This window comes from Ambystoma mexicanum, chromosome 10, assembly GCF_040938575.1.
Source record: "Ambystoma mexicanum isolate Mex_15411 chromosome 10, UKY_AmexF1_1, whole genome shotgun sequence".
In the NCBI taxonomy this organism is placed as follows: Eukaryota; Metazoa; Chordata; class Amphibia; order Caudata; family Ambystomatidae; genus Ambystoma; species Ambystoma mexicanum.
The window spans coordinates 1,018,848,022-1,018,865,687 of NC_090932.1; the positions used below are offsets into that span (position 1 = coordinate 1,018,848,022).

The 17,666-nt window shown below is 46.7% G+C and overlaps 1 protein-coding gene across 1 annotated transcript in view; it reads right to left on the reverse strand.

Annotated features, from left to right (window-relative positions):
• LOC138491944 (matrix metalloproteinase-23-like) overlaps nt 1-17,666 on the reverse strand; it is a 214,425-nt gene that overhangs the window by 193,174 nt on the left and 3,585 nt on the right. Inside the window, exon 2 of the mRNA XM_069618826.1 lies at nt 8,631-8,773. Within this exon, the coding sequence (XP_069474927.1) occupies nt 8,631-8,773 (143 nt within the window). The remainder of the gene's footprint in view (nt 1-8,630; nt 8,774-17,666) is intronic.

Genomic DNA, 17,666 nt, shown 5'->3' on the forward strand with positions numbered 1-17,666 from the left:
TGCCTTCAAGGCATGTATTTTCGACGGTTGCTCGTGGTTTACCAGGAGCACAAGGATGACTAGATATGAGGTCTGTATACGTTCCTTTTCACCGCTCGACAAGTGGACCCCTAAGCTTGCCGGGTGTTGGAGTTTCCCCAAGTCCTGTTCTTCTTTACCCTTGTCAGTTGCTCCAACTGATTTCCTGGTGGTTTCACTGGGCATTCTCAGAGATAGTGACCTGCCTTACCAAAGTACAAACAAAGCTGCTGCTGTCTCCTTTTCTCCATTGCTGCCTTGGTGAGTTGGCTCCGCAAGCCTCCGATTTGCATTGGCTCGGACTGATCGTGTGATTTGGTTTGATTCTCATGGGGTCATACGTAGACCGACCGCCCCTTGGCCTTGACCCGATCCATCTTCCGATCCTGCAATCTGTGATCGAGCTGCACTGTCAGGTCGATGCATTCAGCACATCTTTCCGGGGGATTTACTACTTGGGTTAATACGTCCTACAGTTCCCCTCGCAAGCCTCGGTAAAAGAGCGTATTTCTTTTCTCCTCTGGCCAGTTAGTTTGTGCTATCAGACGATAGAAGGAAGTGATATATGTTAGTAAGTCTTAATTGCCCTGCCGTAGTGATAACAGTTAATCGTCCAGAGCCCGCCCTTGAGTATACTGTGCAAATAGTTTCTCCATTTCACGCTGGAAACCTTCGAAGTCTCGAAGCAAAGGATCATCCTGGTTTACCAAGAGTATTGACCGGTCCGCTGCACTACCTCCCAAATATGAGAGTACAAATGCCACTCTAGCTTGATCGTTGGGGAATGCCCCAGATCTGCACAAGAAATGTAGGCGACATTGATTCATAAAGATGGCATACTTATTCAGATCACCTGCGAAGCGTTCTGGTGGGGCCAGCCGAACCCCCCCTGGAAGAACTACCTGTACTGGCGTGGGCTGTGGAGGTGTGGCAGGAGGGGCATACCCCGGCAGTGGGACCTGGCCTGCTTGTGCCTGGAGCATTTGCCTTGCTAGTTAATTTGTCCGCTCCCGGTTCACAATTAGATCCCTCCTTAGGGCATTGGTTTCCTGTCTTGAGGCATGAACTTCAGCCCGTAACTCTCCCAGTATTCGGGCCAACTGGTACGTTTCAGAAGTTTCCATAATGACCAGGATGAGATTCGAAGAGGCTTCGCGTTCTGTTACTCTCACCTGGTCTCTGCAGAGGCGTTGGGGCACGGTTGCAGCCCTCCTGGGGGTGAGGTCGCTCGGGTCCGACTTTGTCCTCTGCGCTTATGTGGTGACTGGTGGTAATAGGTGAGGCTGCTCGGGACTGCTCTTGCGTGGAGAATCGGGGGCATGAGTATGCCAGTTTATGCACCTGATCCCCCTCCAGACCCTTTCTCCCAAACCGTGGTACCCCTGGGATGCGCTGTCCCTGGAAAGCTCACCCATTTATTAGTTTTGGCGAGCACTCCGTCCTGCTGCTTCTGGCAGGGGCCTTGCATGATCTGGACCGAGTTCCTTCACTGGTCCCTTGCACGTGGTAGTCCAGTACTGCTGCGACTAAGCCACTATACTTCAGGTAAGTGTTCCTGTTTGCCTTTGTCTTTCCTCGTCTGTTTTTGTTGTATTGTAAAGTTTGTTGTCTTGTATTGCTGTCCATTCCACTTTTGATGTTTGCTCTTTTGCTTTCTTCCCTTGCAGGTGATGTTGCCGGCCCGGCAGAAGATACAGAGCTCGAGGCGGCAGCCGGAGGGAATGAGGAACAAAGCTGCAGTGGTACAGTAGCTGGTAAATTGTTAACTTGGGGGCGCAGTGGGATCAAATGCGGCGCGGCCCTAGGACGGATGTTCTCGTGAATGCGGAGTGTGGTGCTGCGGCGTCGGGATCAAGATCACTGGATGTCAGGAGATGAGTCTGCAGATTAAGCAATGAAGCACCGGTTTCCTGAAGGTGAGTATGCAGGAGAACGCCTGGTTTCAAAGGTAAGTAAACTGGTCCAAGCGGCGGTGAGCGTCACGTTGTATGCGAGTGCACAGTAACGCGAAGCACCAGCATTAAGCATGGAGCGGCTTATATAGCTGAGCTTCTGAAGCCACACCCACCAGGTTCACCCTGCCTGCCACACCCTGCCACAACCGATGAGTCAGCACATGAAGACCGGGCCAAGGGAGACACACCCGATGAGTCAGCACATGAGGATGTTCTCTGGAATAAAGGCTTTCAGCTCCTGGAAAGTTCTTGTAAAATAAAAGCACTCCTGCACTGAAATAAATTAAAAGCACTCCTGCACTGAAATAAAGTGTTCCTGCTCACATCTCTATATGAGCCTGGCGCCAAAGGCACCAGGACTGAGTCCAGCCAGGGCCCATGTGTTTATGGGTCCCAAAGGGACATAAGTGAGTCAAGTGACCCATTGCCCCCATCACTAGATGGTGTGTTTTTTGTGTTCTGGGGCCTGTGTTCTTAAAATGTGGACAGGCATATCACCCCCTTTCACAAGATATGAAAGTGTGGAATTTGGAAAATTCAAGCAGTTGTGTGGGCTGCAAAGGTATCGCAGAAACACTGCAGCATGTTTTATTCATTCAGGTGCCCCATATATAAGGACCTCGGACAACTCAGTTTTAATAACCAGATACATATTTATGGAACCAGACACTTTTCCAAGGAGGATTTTTCTTTTTTTTTTTGTCAAAGAACCGCATCACCCAATGTAACCTTTGCTGTTGAGAACTTTATATATAGAGCTCTGTATGCAAAGTTATTTAAAGGCAAGTGAATATTGTGTAAATATATATTTTGTATGATTAGATGATTTTTTTATTAATCGCAATAGATTAGATGTTTGGTTCTATGTGTCTTGTAAGACAATTGTCTGACAAAGCAAAATTTGATGAGGAGGATTCTGCCAAATTCTCTCCCATGAAAGCATTTGTCTTTTTCTTTGAAACAAATCAGCTTATTCACCATTATATGAGCGATCTGTATCTTTATGTACACACCGCTTGACGGTGGAGAATGCGGGCTGTCTTTGACAATGATGTTACAGTGCTTTTGTCAGATTTGAACAAAAAGCAAAATGCAGCAATTGCTGAAGCTGTGCTAAGATTGGAAAACTCAGTCGTTTTAATAAAAAATATGCGATACACAATGTGCATAATCCTCACAGACTGAAGGAGGTGGGTCATTATTGAAGGCCAATGATGGGCCCTCAAGTTATAAGTTGGGGAGGGGTCATTATCCCAAGCTCTAATGACCCCACCCGGGGTCTAGTGCAAATAATATAGGCTTTGGAGTTGTGGTGTTCAGGAACATTTTTGAGATGAATAGTGAGTTAAGTAAATAGACAAAGCATGTTACTGAATTTAATATTTTTGTAGTATTTAAATAACAACGGTATGTTTATATGACAAGCATTTTAATTGTACATTTTGTTGAACTGGACCAGTTGTCAAACTGAGCATGCATTACCTGCAATGTGAAATTGAAGGGTTTCTGTATGCAGGGGGCAACAATGAAAGTTGCAAGCTACTAGGCAGACATACAAAAGCCACTTTCCACCTCAATTCAGTAAATACACACAGCACACCATTTCCTACTCGCCAAGAGCCACATATCGCTAGCCATTGCTTAGTGGCAAGTGCACATTTTGCACCCCGTATATAGGAAAGCATGTTTCCATGTTTTAGTGTCACGTTTGGGCATTACATTATATGTTGTCTGTCGCATTAAAGGTGTATGGAGTGTCGAAGTCATGGCAGACGTATTCCCCTGAAGGTCTGGCGGCCCTGCAATCTCTTAAACAGCGCATATGGCATTGGAGACAGGATCTCCTTGTGTTTTCTTGAGCAGAATATGGGTGTGCAGGCAATTGGTACATTATATTCCATCTCCTTTTGAAGTCAGAGTACAGTACAATCCTATTTATAATCAAACTATTATATTTACGGTTCAAATATTTCAGGTGACCTATTTGTTTTGTAGTTCGAAATTAGCTGAGCAATCCTTTGATTAAATTAATGTCACAACATTGTGCTGCATCGTGTTCAGCTCCGGACGTTGCAAACTAGGACTATTCAACTAATGTGAACTACAAAGAATCATAGCATTTTTTCCCCTTTTCTTTTTCTTCTCTTCTCTCAGCTTGATGTCACGAATATGCGACTTACTATGACTCGATTGCTCTAAATTTGACTCACATTGTTCGTACTGGTTGTGTTTTTTAATTGTACTAACCAAATTCAGTAGCAGTTGCAGTAGATCCTGCTATTCAGGGATGATGTGCCTACTAGAAGGAGTGTCTTCTTAATATTGAACTGGTTAAATTGTTCTTTTTAGTGATACTAGGAATTTCCTGATATTTTTAGGTTTAAAAGTGTAAAGTATGTATAACTTCCAATTGTTACCTTTTGTATAATCAATTTCTTATAATCTTGTGCTGTTCTTAATTACGTACCTTTTGCTCACTTTTAACATGTTTGATATTGTGTTAAATGGTTTAATTAACCAATAAAACACTAACAATAAATGTTAAAAAAAAACGCTAACCATTGCCGATTATTGGTATTATAAATAAAGACATTTTGAATCCAAGAACCATAGCCTACTTTGCAATACTTCAGCCGTCAATGTAATAGTTTGATTGACAATATGATTTTTACCTGAAAATACACAAAGTAGCAGACACATATTAAAGAGGGAATATACAACTCATCACCAAAATAACAATGTATTCATATGAAAGTAAATAATGGAAGTCTCTTTTAGTGCTATTGGCCTTGAGGAATCCCAGATGGGTGAAATCTTTGGAGGTGTGTGTGCATATGTTATTAGATGGACGCGGTAGCGTCCATGTAGTTATGGTTAAGTTGGTGTTTCCATAGGAAGAGCATTTTTTGGGTGGCTTATAACTTTGCTCCCTCTGGACGAATCCTCGCCAAACTTTGCAATAAGAGTATATGGCCCACTCTGAATTCTTTTGAAAGTTTGGAGAGGTTTGGTCAAGGGGGGGCAAAGGTACAGGGGGGGTCCCAAAACATTTGTTTTTTCCCTATAGACATAATGGGAAAAAACGTTGCGCACGTCTACAGCCCGAACCGCTGGACGGATTTACACCAAATTCACGGCAGGAGCGGGGGCTTGGTCCCGAAAGCGTGCTTTTGTAAATTTGGTGTAAATCCGTCCAGTAGTTATTTTTAAAATGACCAAAATGTAAGGCAAAAAAATTAGTGATATCCCTGTTCGCTCTGCGGAAGGACTTCCCGGTTCGCTCCGCGGACAGTGCCCTGATTGGCCGAGCGGCTTGCGTGATGTCCGTGGACATGCGACGTGTTCGCTGATTGGACGGCGTGGTGCGTGAAGTGGGTCAGATTTTCTGTGGCGCCCGCCATCTTGCATTCGCGGACGACCGCGGACAGTGCGGTGAAACTTGGATTAAAAATTGTATTTAGTGGAGTGTGTAAGAGTGTTTGGGGAGGGTGGGGGAGTATGAGATAGGTTCAATGTTCTGTTTTTTTATGTGCTAGACACTTTTGTTGTGTACGATTTTTCTGCGGACAACACGGCTGTTCTGAAATGTTCGTAAATAAACAGAATGGATTCGGTGTCAAGTTGAAAGTGTTCTAAGAAGACTCGTGGGGTCCTGGAATGTTCGCAGGGGGTGTCGTGAAGACGTTGTCTGTATTGTTCGTTGTCAAGCTGAAAGTGTTCTAAGAACACTCACTGTGTCCTGAAATGTTCGTACATAAAGAAAATGGGGGTGTTCTGAGGACGTTATCCGTATTGTTCGCTGGCAAGTTGAATGTGTTCTAAGAACGCTCGCAGTGTCCTGAAATGTTCGAAAATAAACAAAATGGGGGTGTTCTGAGGACGTTCTCCGTATTGTGTGCCTGCTTAGCTGTATCAATGAGGGAATGGCACAGAGAATGAAGTGGAAATGGTAGAAGGTCTGTCTAAGAGTTATGCGGTCTGCGGACAAGGTGTGCTACATCCGGGGTTTTCCAGCAAATCCAGCATGGAAAGAAGACTGTAGGGATCACCCAATCAGATGTTGAGGTTGTGGATTTGTGGTCAAAGAGACTGTTTGTAGTGAAGATGGCAGAAGTGGAGAAAGTCAGGGTGTTGGTGCTTGGAGATATGTTTGTGCATGGTTTACAACAGTATGCTCAATGCAGGCATGTTTATAAAGAATGTTGATGTTAAAGGAGTGGAGGTGGTGTGGAGCACTGTGCCTGATTGCAATGTACAGGGAAATGTACAAGTTTGTGAAGATATGGGCAGGATCAACTGTCCCCATGTGGTAGTTTTGCACTATGGTGCTTTCCATTTGGGCTATGTCAGTGCCCCTACTTTGTTGGCAGATTTGGAACACTTGGTTCAAGCAGTAATGAACATCCTTCCAAATGCCAAAGTAATTTTTTCTGGATTAGTACCTAGGGCAATATGGGACAATAGTTCAGTTTTTTTTCCTCACCAAAACAATGCTAGGTGTGTAATCAACCGAGGCATGTGTGCCTTCATGCTTAGAGCTGGTATGTTCTTCTGTAATAATGAGAATATTAATTCCAGTAATGCTGTTTATTTTAAAGAAGATGGCATTTCCTTATCTTTTATGGGAAATGCCATTCTGTTTTGGAATGTAAGGGTTGCTTTGGAGAAGGTTATGTGAAGATTTTAGGAGTAAAGTAAGAAAAATAAAAAAAAAAATACAAAATAACAGGTGTCTGTCAAGCACCTGCAAAAAAACCCCCAAAAAACGGCTCTTTTCAGAGCCAACCTCAAAGGGAAAATGGGGCACACTATTTAAATTTACATTCACCACGCTCAGATTTTCGATATGTCCGCGGACATGGCGGAAGTCCGTGGACATCGAAATCACTAGCTAGGGGTTCAGTATATTCTATGTTACATGTATATAAAGTCAGGGATATTATGGTTAAGTTGTGCTACTAAAAACATATGAAATTCAGTAAAAAAAACTTTGTTAAAGGGACGTTATGGATAAGTTGCGCTACTAAAAACCTATGAAATTCAGTGAAAAAACTTTGTTAAAAGGGACGTTATGGTTAAGTTGCGCTACTAAAAACCTATCAAATTCAGTAAAAAAACTTTGTTAAAGGGACATTATGGTTCAAAGTAAAACCGAAAAACCCCTGAAATTCGGCAGTTATGGTAAGATAAGCAACCATAACTCCCGCCACCGTGCACTGCTAACACTAACACCCAGGACATCAAAGATGACATCAAAAATGTCATTGGTGACATCACTGATGACATCACATGGCTGGCTCTCCCTTTTTTTCCTTTACTGACATATCTAAGCCACATAGTTTTCTTCAGTAACAGTCAGGAAGTAAAAATTGAAAAGGTACTATATTTGTAGACTTAGGGTCAAGTCATATCATATGAAACATATATATAGCGGAAGACACAGGCTTGAAAGAGAGCAATCCTTTCTGTGCATGAAGATAATCATTAGAGTTATCAGCACTTTCTCATAGTTTTATTTGTATTACTATACCTTCCCTGTATATGCTCATATTTGTATACATTGTACTCACACTCCTTTCCTTGGGGTTCACTGACATCATTTGATACACATACATACAGTAAGTAGCAGCTTTGAAACAGAGCAATCATTTCTCTGCATAAAGATAATCAGTTAGGTTATGAACTCTTTCTGCTACTACTTCTGCTTTTTTGCTTACTTCTCTGTCCCTGTATATACTCATATTTGTATGTGTTGTTGTCTCTTTGTGTTTTGTCTGTAATAATGTAATTATGTATTAAGTGGGTTTTATTAGCTACTTATTACATGTTTCACAGTACGCAAATCTCTAATAAGAAAGCAGTTATCATTTCATTATTCTACATGGCAAGATTATGAATATTGCACCTTCATCATGTATACTGCACACACTGCCTATGTTTCTGCATGAGTTGCTTAATATACTGGATAGAACTTCATAATAGAATGCTATTTATATCAATGCATTGCTTAATGCACTAATTAGCTCATGATATTTATTCAAATGATTCTTGACACTTTTTGGTCAACATTATAAGAATCCCTCCTACAGAGTTTTCATGAAAGATAAATGCACATGTGATGTCATCAGTGACATCATAATGACATTTGTGATGTCATCTTTGATGCCCTGGGTGTTAGTGTTAGCAGTGCATGGTGGCACGTGTTATGGTTGCTTATCTTACCATAACTGCCGGATTTCAGGTGTTTTTCGGTTTTACTTTGAACCATAACGTCCCTTTAACAAAGTTTTTTTACTGAATTTGATTCAGTAAAAAGAAAAAGAAAGACAGGGTGAACCGAGTTGGGGGGTTGGAAAGAGGAGATATGCTATTAGGGTGTCAACAGGTGACTAGGTGGACTCCTTGAAGAGCAGGGCCTCCATCCCTTACACTGAGAGTGGAATACCCTAGCAACACATTGGCTTAGGGCTCATGTCTGTTGAGCTCTGGCCTGGGTCAGCTCCTTGGTACGCAGTGTGATCTTGGGGCTATTACTGTCCATTAATGCCTCTGGTGGTGCAGTGTTTCAATGGAAGCCCACCCCACAAGCTGTTGGGGGCAGAATGCGATCTAAATAGATGGCTGCAGTGTGCTTGGGGAGAACAAGTGTATACTCACGTGTATGTAAGGTTCAGGTGGTCCCACTTGTGGCCTAGGGGATTGATGGCATAGCGCTTCCTCCTCAGTGGCAGAAGTCCTGCGGGTTCATCAGAGGGCACAAAGTCTTTGTTGGAATTCATACTGACACCATCTTCTCTCGTCTGCAAAGAAACAGGTGGTTTAGCAATGGTGGGCATCCAGACCAGCTCCTATGGAGGCAGCGGGCCATTATCATTGTCAGAATTATTCTCAGGTCGGAGTATGATGGTAACAGAAGGGTTGACCCTGCCACGGTAGTGAGGCAGAAGATGCCCTGCCAGTGGATGAGTGGTCGTGGAGAGATGGGTATTGAATCAAATTGCTGCTTTCTCAGCGTGCCAGAAGCCTTTCCAAGCTGGGGACGGATACAGTAGTCCAGCGATGAGCCTGGAGTAAGCCTGCCAGTGACGGGGGAAGAGATTAGAGAAGGTCGGGGTGAGGCTGTCGTGGACAGAAGCTGTGCTTGGGCAGGAGGGGGTGGATCAGAAAAAGCAATGGGCTCAGAACTTCACAGACAGAATAGGGAGGGGTTGGGGGTGCCGAAGAAGGTGGGTGAGAGAAATCAATGGGACCAGAATGTCACAGACAGAATAAGAGTGGGGGTGCAGGGGAGGGTGGGTAGTGAAAGCAAAGAGGTCAGAATAGTGGGTGAGGGTGCTGAAGAGGGAGGATAAGAGAAAGCAATGGGGTCAGAATGTGACAGCCAGAATATAGGGTGGGGTCGGGTACTGTGGGGAGTGGGTCAAAAAAAGCAATGGAGTGTCACAGCCAGAATAGGGTGGGGTGCTGAAGGGGGTGGATAAGAGAAAGCAATGGGGTCAGAATGTCACAGCCAGAATAGAGGGTGGGGTCGGGTGCTGTGGGGGGTGGGTCAGAAAAAAGCAATGGAGTGTCACTGCCAGAATATGGGGTTGAAGTTGCAGGGTAGGGTGGGTAAAGAAAGCAATGAGGTCAGAGTGTCACAGCCAGAATAGGGTGGGGTGCTGAAGGGGGTTGGGGCGAGTAAGAGAAGGCAATGGGGGATCAGAATTCCATAGCCAGATTCAGGGGCACATGAGATTGTCGACCAGCGAAAGTAATCAGACCTTCCAGGATTTTGCGGCATGAAATGGCAAATTTTGCAGCACAAACCTTTATTTATTGCAGCATTTTTGAGGGACATTTTGTATTAACTGGAGGGTGTAAGATTGCTACCTTGCAGGAAATAGGCAGAGTGCAAGGCTACAAGAGAGCCAGGGTATCATTATTATGTATCTTTTGTATTAATTTAATGGGAAGAGTCCCAGATGTCTATGGCTTGGCAGAACAGTGTTTGGTTTGGCTACATTTCTGGTTTAATGTTCATGCCTATTTAATAGTATTAACTAAATTGATCATTATCAATTGTAATGCTGAAAATATTCCCCTTCTATGTTCTCCAATCCCCCAAACACCCACACACCTCTCTCACCAACACACATCTCACCAACTCTCCATCACAGCTTACATTCCTTAACCTCTCACTCTGTCATACAAATACTCACGTGCTATGTCACACTGTCAAGTCACAATTTGCACTGCCCAGCCCCTGCCACACTCCAAATCATACTCCCAACTCAAACCTTTACACTCTACAATTCCTCCCGCAATATAAAGTCCTTCATTCTTTTGTGCTGCTTCTGCATCTTGCATCCTTTCTCCCATTCTATCACACTCTTCCCTCATCCTTTTTCCCAATCTGCAGCTCACTGCCTCTTTCTGGCCAACCGCTTCCTCTCTGCTTTCTGGCTCACTGACCACACGCTCCCTCTACTTTCTGTACCTCTGCTCGCTCTCAGATTTCTGGCCCACCGCATCACTACTTCCTCTGCTCTCTTGTGCAGTGCTTCCTCCTCTGACCCACTGCTCTGCCTCTGCTTTCTTGCCTATCACTGCACATCTCACCCATCACTCTCCCTCTCTCTCATAGTGTAACCATTTTTTTTATTTTTTTTTAATGTAGATTTTGACCCAGTTCCTCAAATAATGGGGCATTTAAAAAAAGAACAGAGGATATGCTATTTTTAGATAACCCATTTTTGGAAATGAGAAGGTCACCTTATTCTCAAAGGTGACCGCGCATTTCCACAGGCTTGAGCTGTAGCGCAAATTGTGCGCTGGCCAGCTTCCTTGAATGGTGTTCTGGGTTGTTTGACCGAAGTGTAATTATTTGCAGCAGAATTGCTGCAAATTAATTTGCACTTCAGCCAAACAACCCAAAATGTACCTTTCACCACCACCCCACCCCCTCCCCTACTTAACTGCTTGGTCGCTGCCGCTTCACCTGCAACCCTGCGGTGCCAGATCCGTCCCTCTAACGCGGCTCGGATCCGACTCTACAGGGTCCTTTTTTCGTTATTTTTTTTTTTTCTGTCCCTGTCTCCAATTTTGAGGAAAAAGGGGAAAACACTTCTGCAACCACCCTAGACCAAAAATACTGAACATGGGGAGCGGGTGACACCCCCGCAACACATGTTCAGTATTTATAAAAATCGATCGAATAGTACTGGACGAAATAGGTCAAATTGTAACATTTGTTAGATTTTTGTCATCAAAATGGGCAGTACTTTGAATAGAATCGCTCTCCCGACAGTGTTCTGCAAGCTCCCAGCGCCTTTCACAGGGACAGGCCCTCCAGGTGGCTGCCGCTGTAAAATGCGACCCAAAAAATGCATTTTTATCCTGTTTGAGGAACAGAAATGCAAGCGACACAGCAGCGGTTCATACCTTAAAAGATATGCATGACAGGGTCAGGAAAAACCCTGTCATGCAGTGACAGCCCCACATCCCGTCCGCGTAGGGTTGCCTACAATTTCTGCACATTTAAAAGTGGATCTTGCTTGGAAATGAGGGATGCGCTTTTAAATTGACAGAAACGCCACTTTATTTGATCAAGGAGGTGAAAAAGGCCATCTGAATGGGTGCGAATATAAAATGTGCCCATTCATGTGTCCCTTGTGGATTGGGCAGCACTTTTTTGGGGCTCAAGTGATGAGATGTGTTAGTGCATTTCTTGTGTAAAAAAAAGTTGAGAACCTGGCACCCTGAGTATTATTTTTTTCAAAACAGTAATTCTTGCAAATTACTTTAAATAAAATGTAAAGATGCTGTTTTTGCACAAAACGGCCGTTTTTGCTGCATTTTGCGCAAAATGGCCGTTTTCGCAGCATTTTGCAGGATCGCAAAATCTCTATAAGCTGGAGGGTCTGAGTAATGGAGTCACACAGAGTCCCAGTCAGCATCAGCGGTGCAGGAAGGGGTCCATCTGTGAAAGGAATGGCACGAGACTTCATAGACCCCGGCCGTGCAGTTACGGAGCAGGAGAGCGTGAGACTGTTTTAGCTGGACGTGGTGGTGAACGAACAGGACGGGGAGGGTCGGTGACAGCAAAGGAGTGAGAATGACATTGAGGCAATGATTATGACAGAGCAGGAGAGGGTGCGTCAGAGTGTAAAGAACGGTGACTGTCATAGAAAGAGGCTCTGCTGTCAACGATAGCACGCGGGAGGGTGGGTCCAGAGACAGTAATGGGGTGTGACTGTTAAGGACGGGGCTTTGTCAGGGATGGAGTGGGGGCGGGGGAGAGATAGTAAAGAAGTGTGGCTGTCATATACAGAAGCAATGATTTGATTATGCGCGTGAGAGGGTGAGTCAGAGAGTGTCAATTAATGAGACTGTCATAGAAAGAGGCTCAGTCAGGGATGGAACAGGAGATGGTGGGTCCAGAGACAGTAATGGAATCGGATTGTCCTAAATACAGGCCATGGCAGAGCAGGAGTGGGCGAGTTTGATATAGTAAGGAACGTGACTGCTGAGGATGAAGCAGGAGACGGTCCAGAGATAGTGAAGGAGTCTAACTGTTGGTGAAACGGGGGGTGAAGGGGGGAATGGTGCGTCCAGAGATAGTGAAGGAGTATGGCTGTTGTGGACAGGGGGTGGGGGCAGGAGATGGGGGTCCAGAGATGGTGAAGGGGTGTGACTGTTGTCAAAAGAGGGGGGCATGGGATGGTGGGCCTAGATACAGTGAAGGAGTGTGACTGTTGTAGACAGGGTGTGGGGGGCAGGATGGGGGTGCAGGGGCTGGTGGGTCCAGAGATAGTGAATGAGTGTGACTGTTGTAGACAGGGGTTGGTGGGTCCAGAGATAATGAAGGAGGGTGGCTGTTATAGATGGGGGGGCAGGGGTTGGTGGGTCCAGAGACATCAAAGGAGTGTGACTGTTGTAGATAGGGGGGCAGGGGTTGGTGGGTCCAGCGATAGTGAAGGAGTGTGACTGTTGGTGAAAGAGGGGGGCAGGGGATGGTGCGTCGAGAGATAGTGAAGGCGTGTGACTGTTGTAGACAGGGGAGGCAGGGGTTGGTGGGTCCAGAGATAGTGAAAGAGTGTGACTGTTGTAGACAGGGGGAGGCAGGGGTTGGTAGGTCCAGAGATAGTGATGGGGTGTGACTGTTGTAGACAAGGGTTGGTGGGTCCAGAGATAATGAAGGAGTGTGACTGTTGTAGACAGGGGGAGGCAGGGGTTGGTAGGTCCAGAGATAGTGATGGGGTGTGACTGTTGTAGACAAGGGTTGGTGGGTCCAGAGATAATGAAGGAGGGTGACTGTTGTAGATGGGGAGGCAGGGGTTGGTGGGTCCAGAGATAGTGAAGGAGTGTGACTGTTGTAGATGGGGGCCAGGGGTTGGTGGGTCCAGAGAAAGTGAAGGGGTGTGACTGTTGTAGACAGGGGGAGGCAGGGGTTGGCGGGTCCAGAGATAGTGATGGGGTGTGACTGTTGTAGACAGGGGGAGGCGGGGTTTGGTGGGTCCAGATATAGTGAAGGGGTGTGACTGTTGTAGACAGGGAGGTGGGTATGGGATGGTGGGTCCAGAGATAGTGAAAGAGTGTGGCTGTTGTAGACAGGGGTGGGGGGCAGGGGATGGTGAGTCTAGATATAGTGGAGTGTGACTGCTGTAGACAGGGGGCGCTGGGGTTGGTCAGTCCAGAGATCTCCTCTCTCTCTCCTGTCACATTTTATCTCCTCCCTCTCCCCTGTCACACTTGAGGAGGTCTCTAGACAAATCCGGAATATGAAAGCCTCTTCCAAACAGGTAGCGCCTGCCCCTCAAAAACCATCAAGAACAACATTGACTCACTAGCTCCAGCCTTGACAGGCCTCTGCAACCTCTCCATTACCACTGGAGTCTTCCCCACTTCCCTCAAGCATTCTCTTGTGCGCACTCTGCTCAATAAACCCTCTGCCAACCCTACTATTCTGGCTAACTATTGCCCGATCTCCATCACTCCTTTCCTGGGCAAACTCCTGCAGAAGTTGGCTATCTCTCAGCTTACCCTCCACACTGAATCTGTCTGTTGTCTCCATGACCATCAGTCTGGCTTTAGAGCATCCAGAGGCACGGAAACTGCTCTTCTGAACACCTGTGGAGACTTGCTCTCAAATCTTGACTCTAACTCTCCCTCTGTCCTCATTGTTCTCGACCTTTCCTCTTCTTTCGATATGGTAAACCACAACATCCTGATATCCTGTCTCCAAGAGACCCTGGGCATCACTGATCAGGCTCTGGCGTGGCTAACATCATTTCTCTCTGGCCGTCCTTCCCAAGTAGAACTCGGATCCTTTCTCTCTATCACTCTCTATACTTGTAGTGTCCCCAAGGGATCTAATCTATCCCCCTGGTTTTTCAAAGTCTACATGGCCCCTTTGGCCCACATGATCACTGCCTTCACCTCCAACTTTCAGTGTGATGAGGATGACACACAGCTCTCCTTCAGGCTACCCTCGGCCTCTTTCTCCTCCTCACTCATCCCGGACTCTCTGTCAGCAATTCAGTCCTGGCGTGCTGCTAATGATCTCTCCCTTAATGCCAGTAAGACAGAGATCATCCTCATTGGGACCCTTGCTCCCATTTTCCCACTTTCACTATGGCTGACCACCCTTGGTCCTGCACCCTCATCCGCTAGTGAGGCAAAAATCTGGGGGTAACCTTCGACTCTACTCTCTCCTTCTCTTCTCACATCTCGGACATGTCCAGAAAGTCCCACTAACAGCTGCACCTCCTCAGAGACAGTCTACCTTTTCTCACCTTCCCCCAGACGCTCACTGTCTCCAGAGCCCTCATTCTCTCCAGACAGGACTACTGTAACATTCTCTTTCTCAATCTTCCTACCTCTACCCTCCGATTTCTTCAACTGATCCAGAACAGAACTGCAAGACTTATCCTTGGCCTCAAGACCAGGGACCGCATCTCTCCGGTGCTGAAATCCCTCCACTGGCTCCCTGTGGCTGCAAAGATCAAGTTCAAGTCCCTCTGCATAGTCCACAGGGCTTTCTGGGGCCGTGCCCCCCCCTATCTACAATGCTCTCTTCCTAGATACTCTCCCTCTAGAGCCCTCCGCTCGGCCTCCTCCAACTCTCTGCGGGTGAGCAGTTTTTCCAAACAGAGATTTGGGTGTAGATCCTTATCCTATGCAGGTGCCTCCCTCTGGAACAGCCTACCTGCCTTTCTCTGTCTTGAGCCAGACCTCCTTATGTTCCAGAAACTCAAGACATTCCTCTTCTCTTCCTCCTTCTCTCTCCCTCTCCCTTGCTAACCTCCTTCTCTTCTCCCCTGCTTCCCTCCCTTATTCTCTTCCCTATCCGCACAGTGAGCTGATTGGTCGCCTGGTGCACCTCCAGAGCCTCATATGTCCCAGGCTCCTCCGCCCGTCCTGAACTTGCCTACGGGTCTCCAGACTCTTCCTTGCATTACTGCGCTCAGAATATGCTCCATGAAAGTGGCACCCACTCTGCACTTAATGCTGGCCCTGTGGGACTGGGCGCACTTGTCCCCCTCCCTCGCACTTCTGTCTGCGCAATTGCACGACCTTAAATGTACTAGGCTTAGCATGTTTGTCTGTCCTGCTCTATCTCCCCTCCCTAGCTGGTTATGCCTGCATGCCTAGGCGCATTGATGACTAACCTTTTTGTCTTGTTTGTCCTCCCGCTCCCACCCCTTTTTTTTCCCCCCACTCTTTGGCACGCACTTGGCCAGGCCTAGTATGCTAGTTACTGCTGTTCGATCATTCAGAATCTTCAAGGCCTAAGAATGACGATGATATCCTCCTGTTCCCTTCCAGTTTTGAAGCGCTTTGAAGCACTTCACTTGTGTATAAGCGTTCTACAAATAAACAATTACAATAACCATAGTGAAGGAGTATGACTGTTGTAGAAAGGGGTGGGGGCAGGGGATGGAGGGTCCAGAGATAGTGAATGAGTGTGACTGTTGTAGACAGGAGGTGGGAGGGGCAGGGGATGGTACGCCAAGAGATAGTAAAGGAGTAAGACGGTTGTAGACATGGGGTGGGGGGAGGGGCAGGGGATAGTGGCTCCAGAAATAGTGAAGTGTGACTGTTGTAGACAGCGGATGGGGGGCAGCGGATGGTGGGTCCAGATATAGTGAAGGAGTGTGACTGTTGTGAACAGAGGGGGGCAGTGGATGGTGGGTCCAGAGATAGTGAAGGAGTGTGACTGTTGTGAACAGGTGGGAGGGGGGCAGGGGATGGTGGGTCCAGAGATAGTGAATGAGTGTGACTTTTATAGACAGGGGGGGCAGGGGTTGGTGGGTCCAGAGATAGCGAAGGAGTGTGACTGTTGTAGGCAGGGGTTGGTGGGTCCAGAGATAGCGAAGGTGTGTATCTGATGCAGACAGAGGGGGCAGGGGATGGCCGGTCCAGAGATAGTGAAGGAGTGTGACTGTTGTAGGCAGAGGGTGAGGGGGCAAGGTTTGGTGGGCTAGGAGAAAGTAAAGGAGTGTGGCTGTTGTATGATATGATATGATATGATATGAAATGGCATTTGTAACGCGCCTATACACAAGTGTTTCAAGGCGTGACAAGGCAAGGAAGGGGGAACAGAGGGATGACAGAGACAACGATATTACTAGGCCAAGTGACATTGAGATTGCGCAAGTGCAGGGGAGGGGGAGGGGAAAAGTACCAGGGGAAAGGGGAGGGGGCAGTGCTGTACATGGGATCAAAACAATAACAATAAGGGCGGCCAGCAGGTGGCAGGTGCAAGGGTAAGTGTAGACAGCAGGTGTCCAAAAGTGCAGGTACGGGGACTGTAGGGTTACAGATACAGACCCAAGTGCAAGGGTTGCCGGGAGGCAGTGCGGGTGTGCAACTGGGCAGGCAGGGACCTGGGCCCGAAATCAGAGAGTAGCCAGGTGACCAGTGCAGTATCAGACGGGAAATCAGCAGAGGGAGAGAGAAAACAGAAGGCAAGAGGAAGGTCTTAAGGTGCTTCAGGAACCGGAGATGGTTCTCCTCAAGTTTCAGACAAGCAGGGAGGCTGTTCCAGAGGGAGGCCCCAGCCGAAGAAAGAGATCTACCACCAACTCGTTGCTTGGAGAAGCGATTGACCCTGAGGGAGTTGGAGGTAATTATGAAGAGAGAGTTGGAGGTATTGAGGGCCCAGGCCCCAGAAGGCCTTGAGGACAATGCAGAGGGTCTTGAACTTAATCCTTGCATCCACTGGGAGCCAATGCAGAGATTTCAGTGCTGGAGAGATACGATCACTGGTCTTGAGGCCAAGGACAAGTCTTGCTGTCCTGTTCTGGATGAGTTGCAGAGGGTGGAGAGTAGAAGCAGGCAGATTTAGAAAGAGGCTGTTGCAGTAGTCCAGCCTAGAGAGAACCAGAGCTCTAGAGACAGTCAGTGGTCGAAGTGCACGTAAAGAAGTATGGGAACTATGTTCCCTGCTGGCCTGCACCCGCTCCACACAAACCCCATCACCACGTCCCCTCCCACACACAATAAACACCCCCAAACACTTGCACCTGCTGTTTAAGGGAACGTTCAGTGCAGTGCACTGAAAGTGCAAGTTTCAACTTCTTCCTAGACTTTTATTTTAAAACTAAACCATCCTGGAACGGTTTCTTTTTAAAGTAAAAGTATAGGAGCTGTAAAAGGTCATTTAAAAAAGAACAGGAGCACTGCTCCCAACCGCTCCTGCTCACTTCG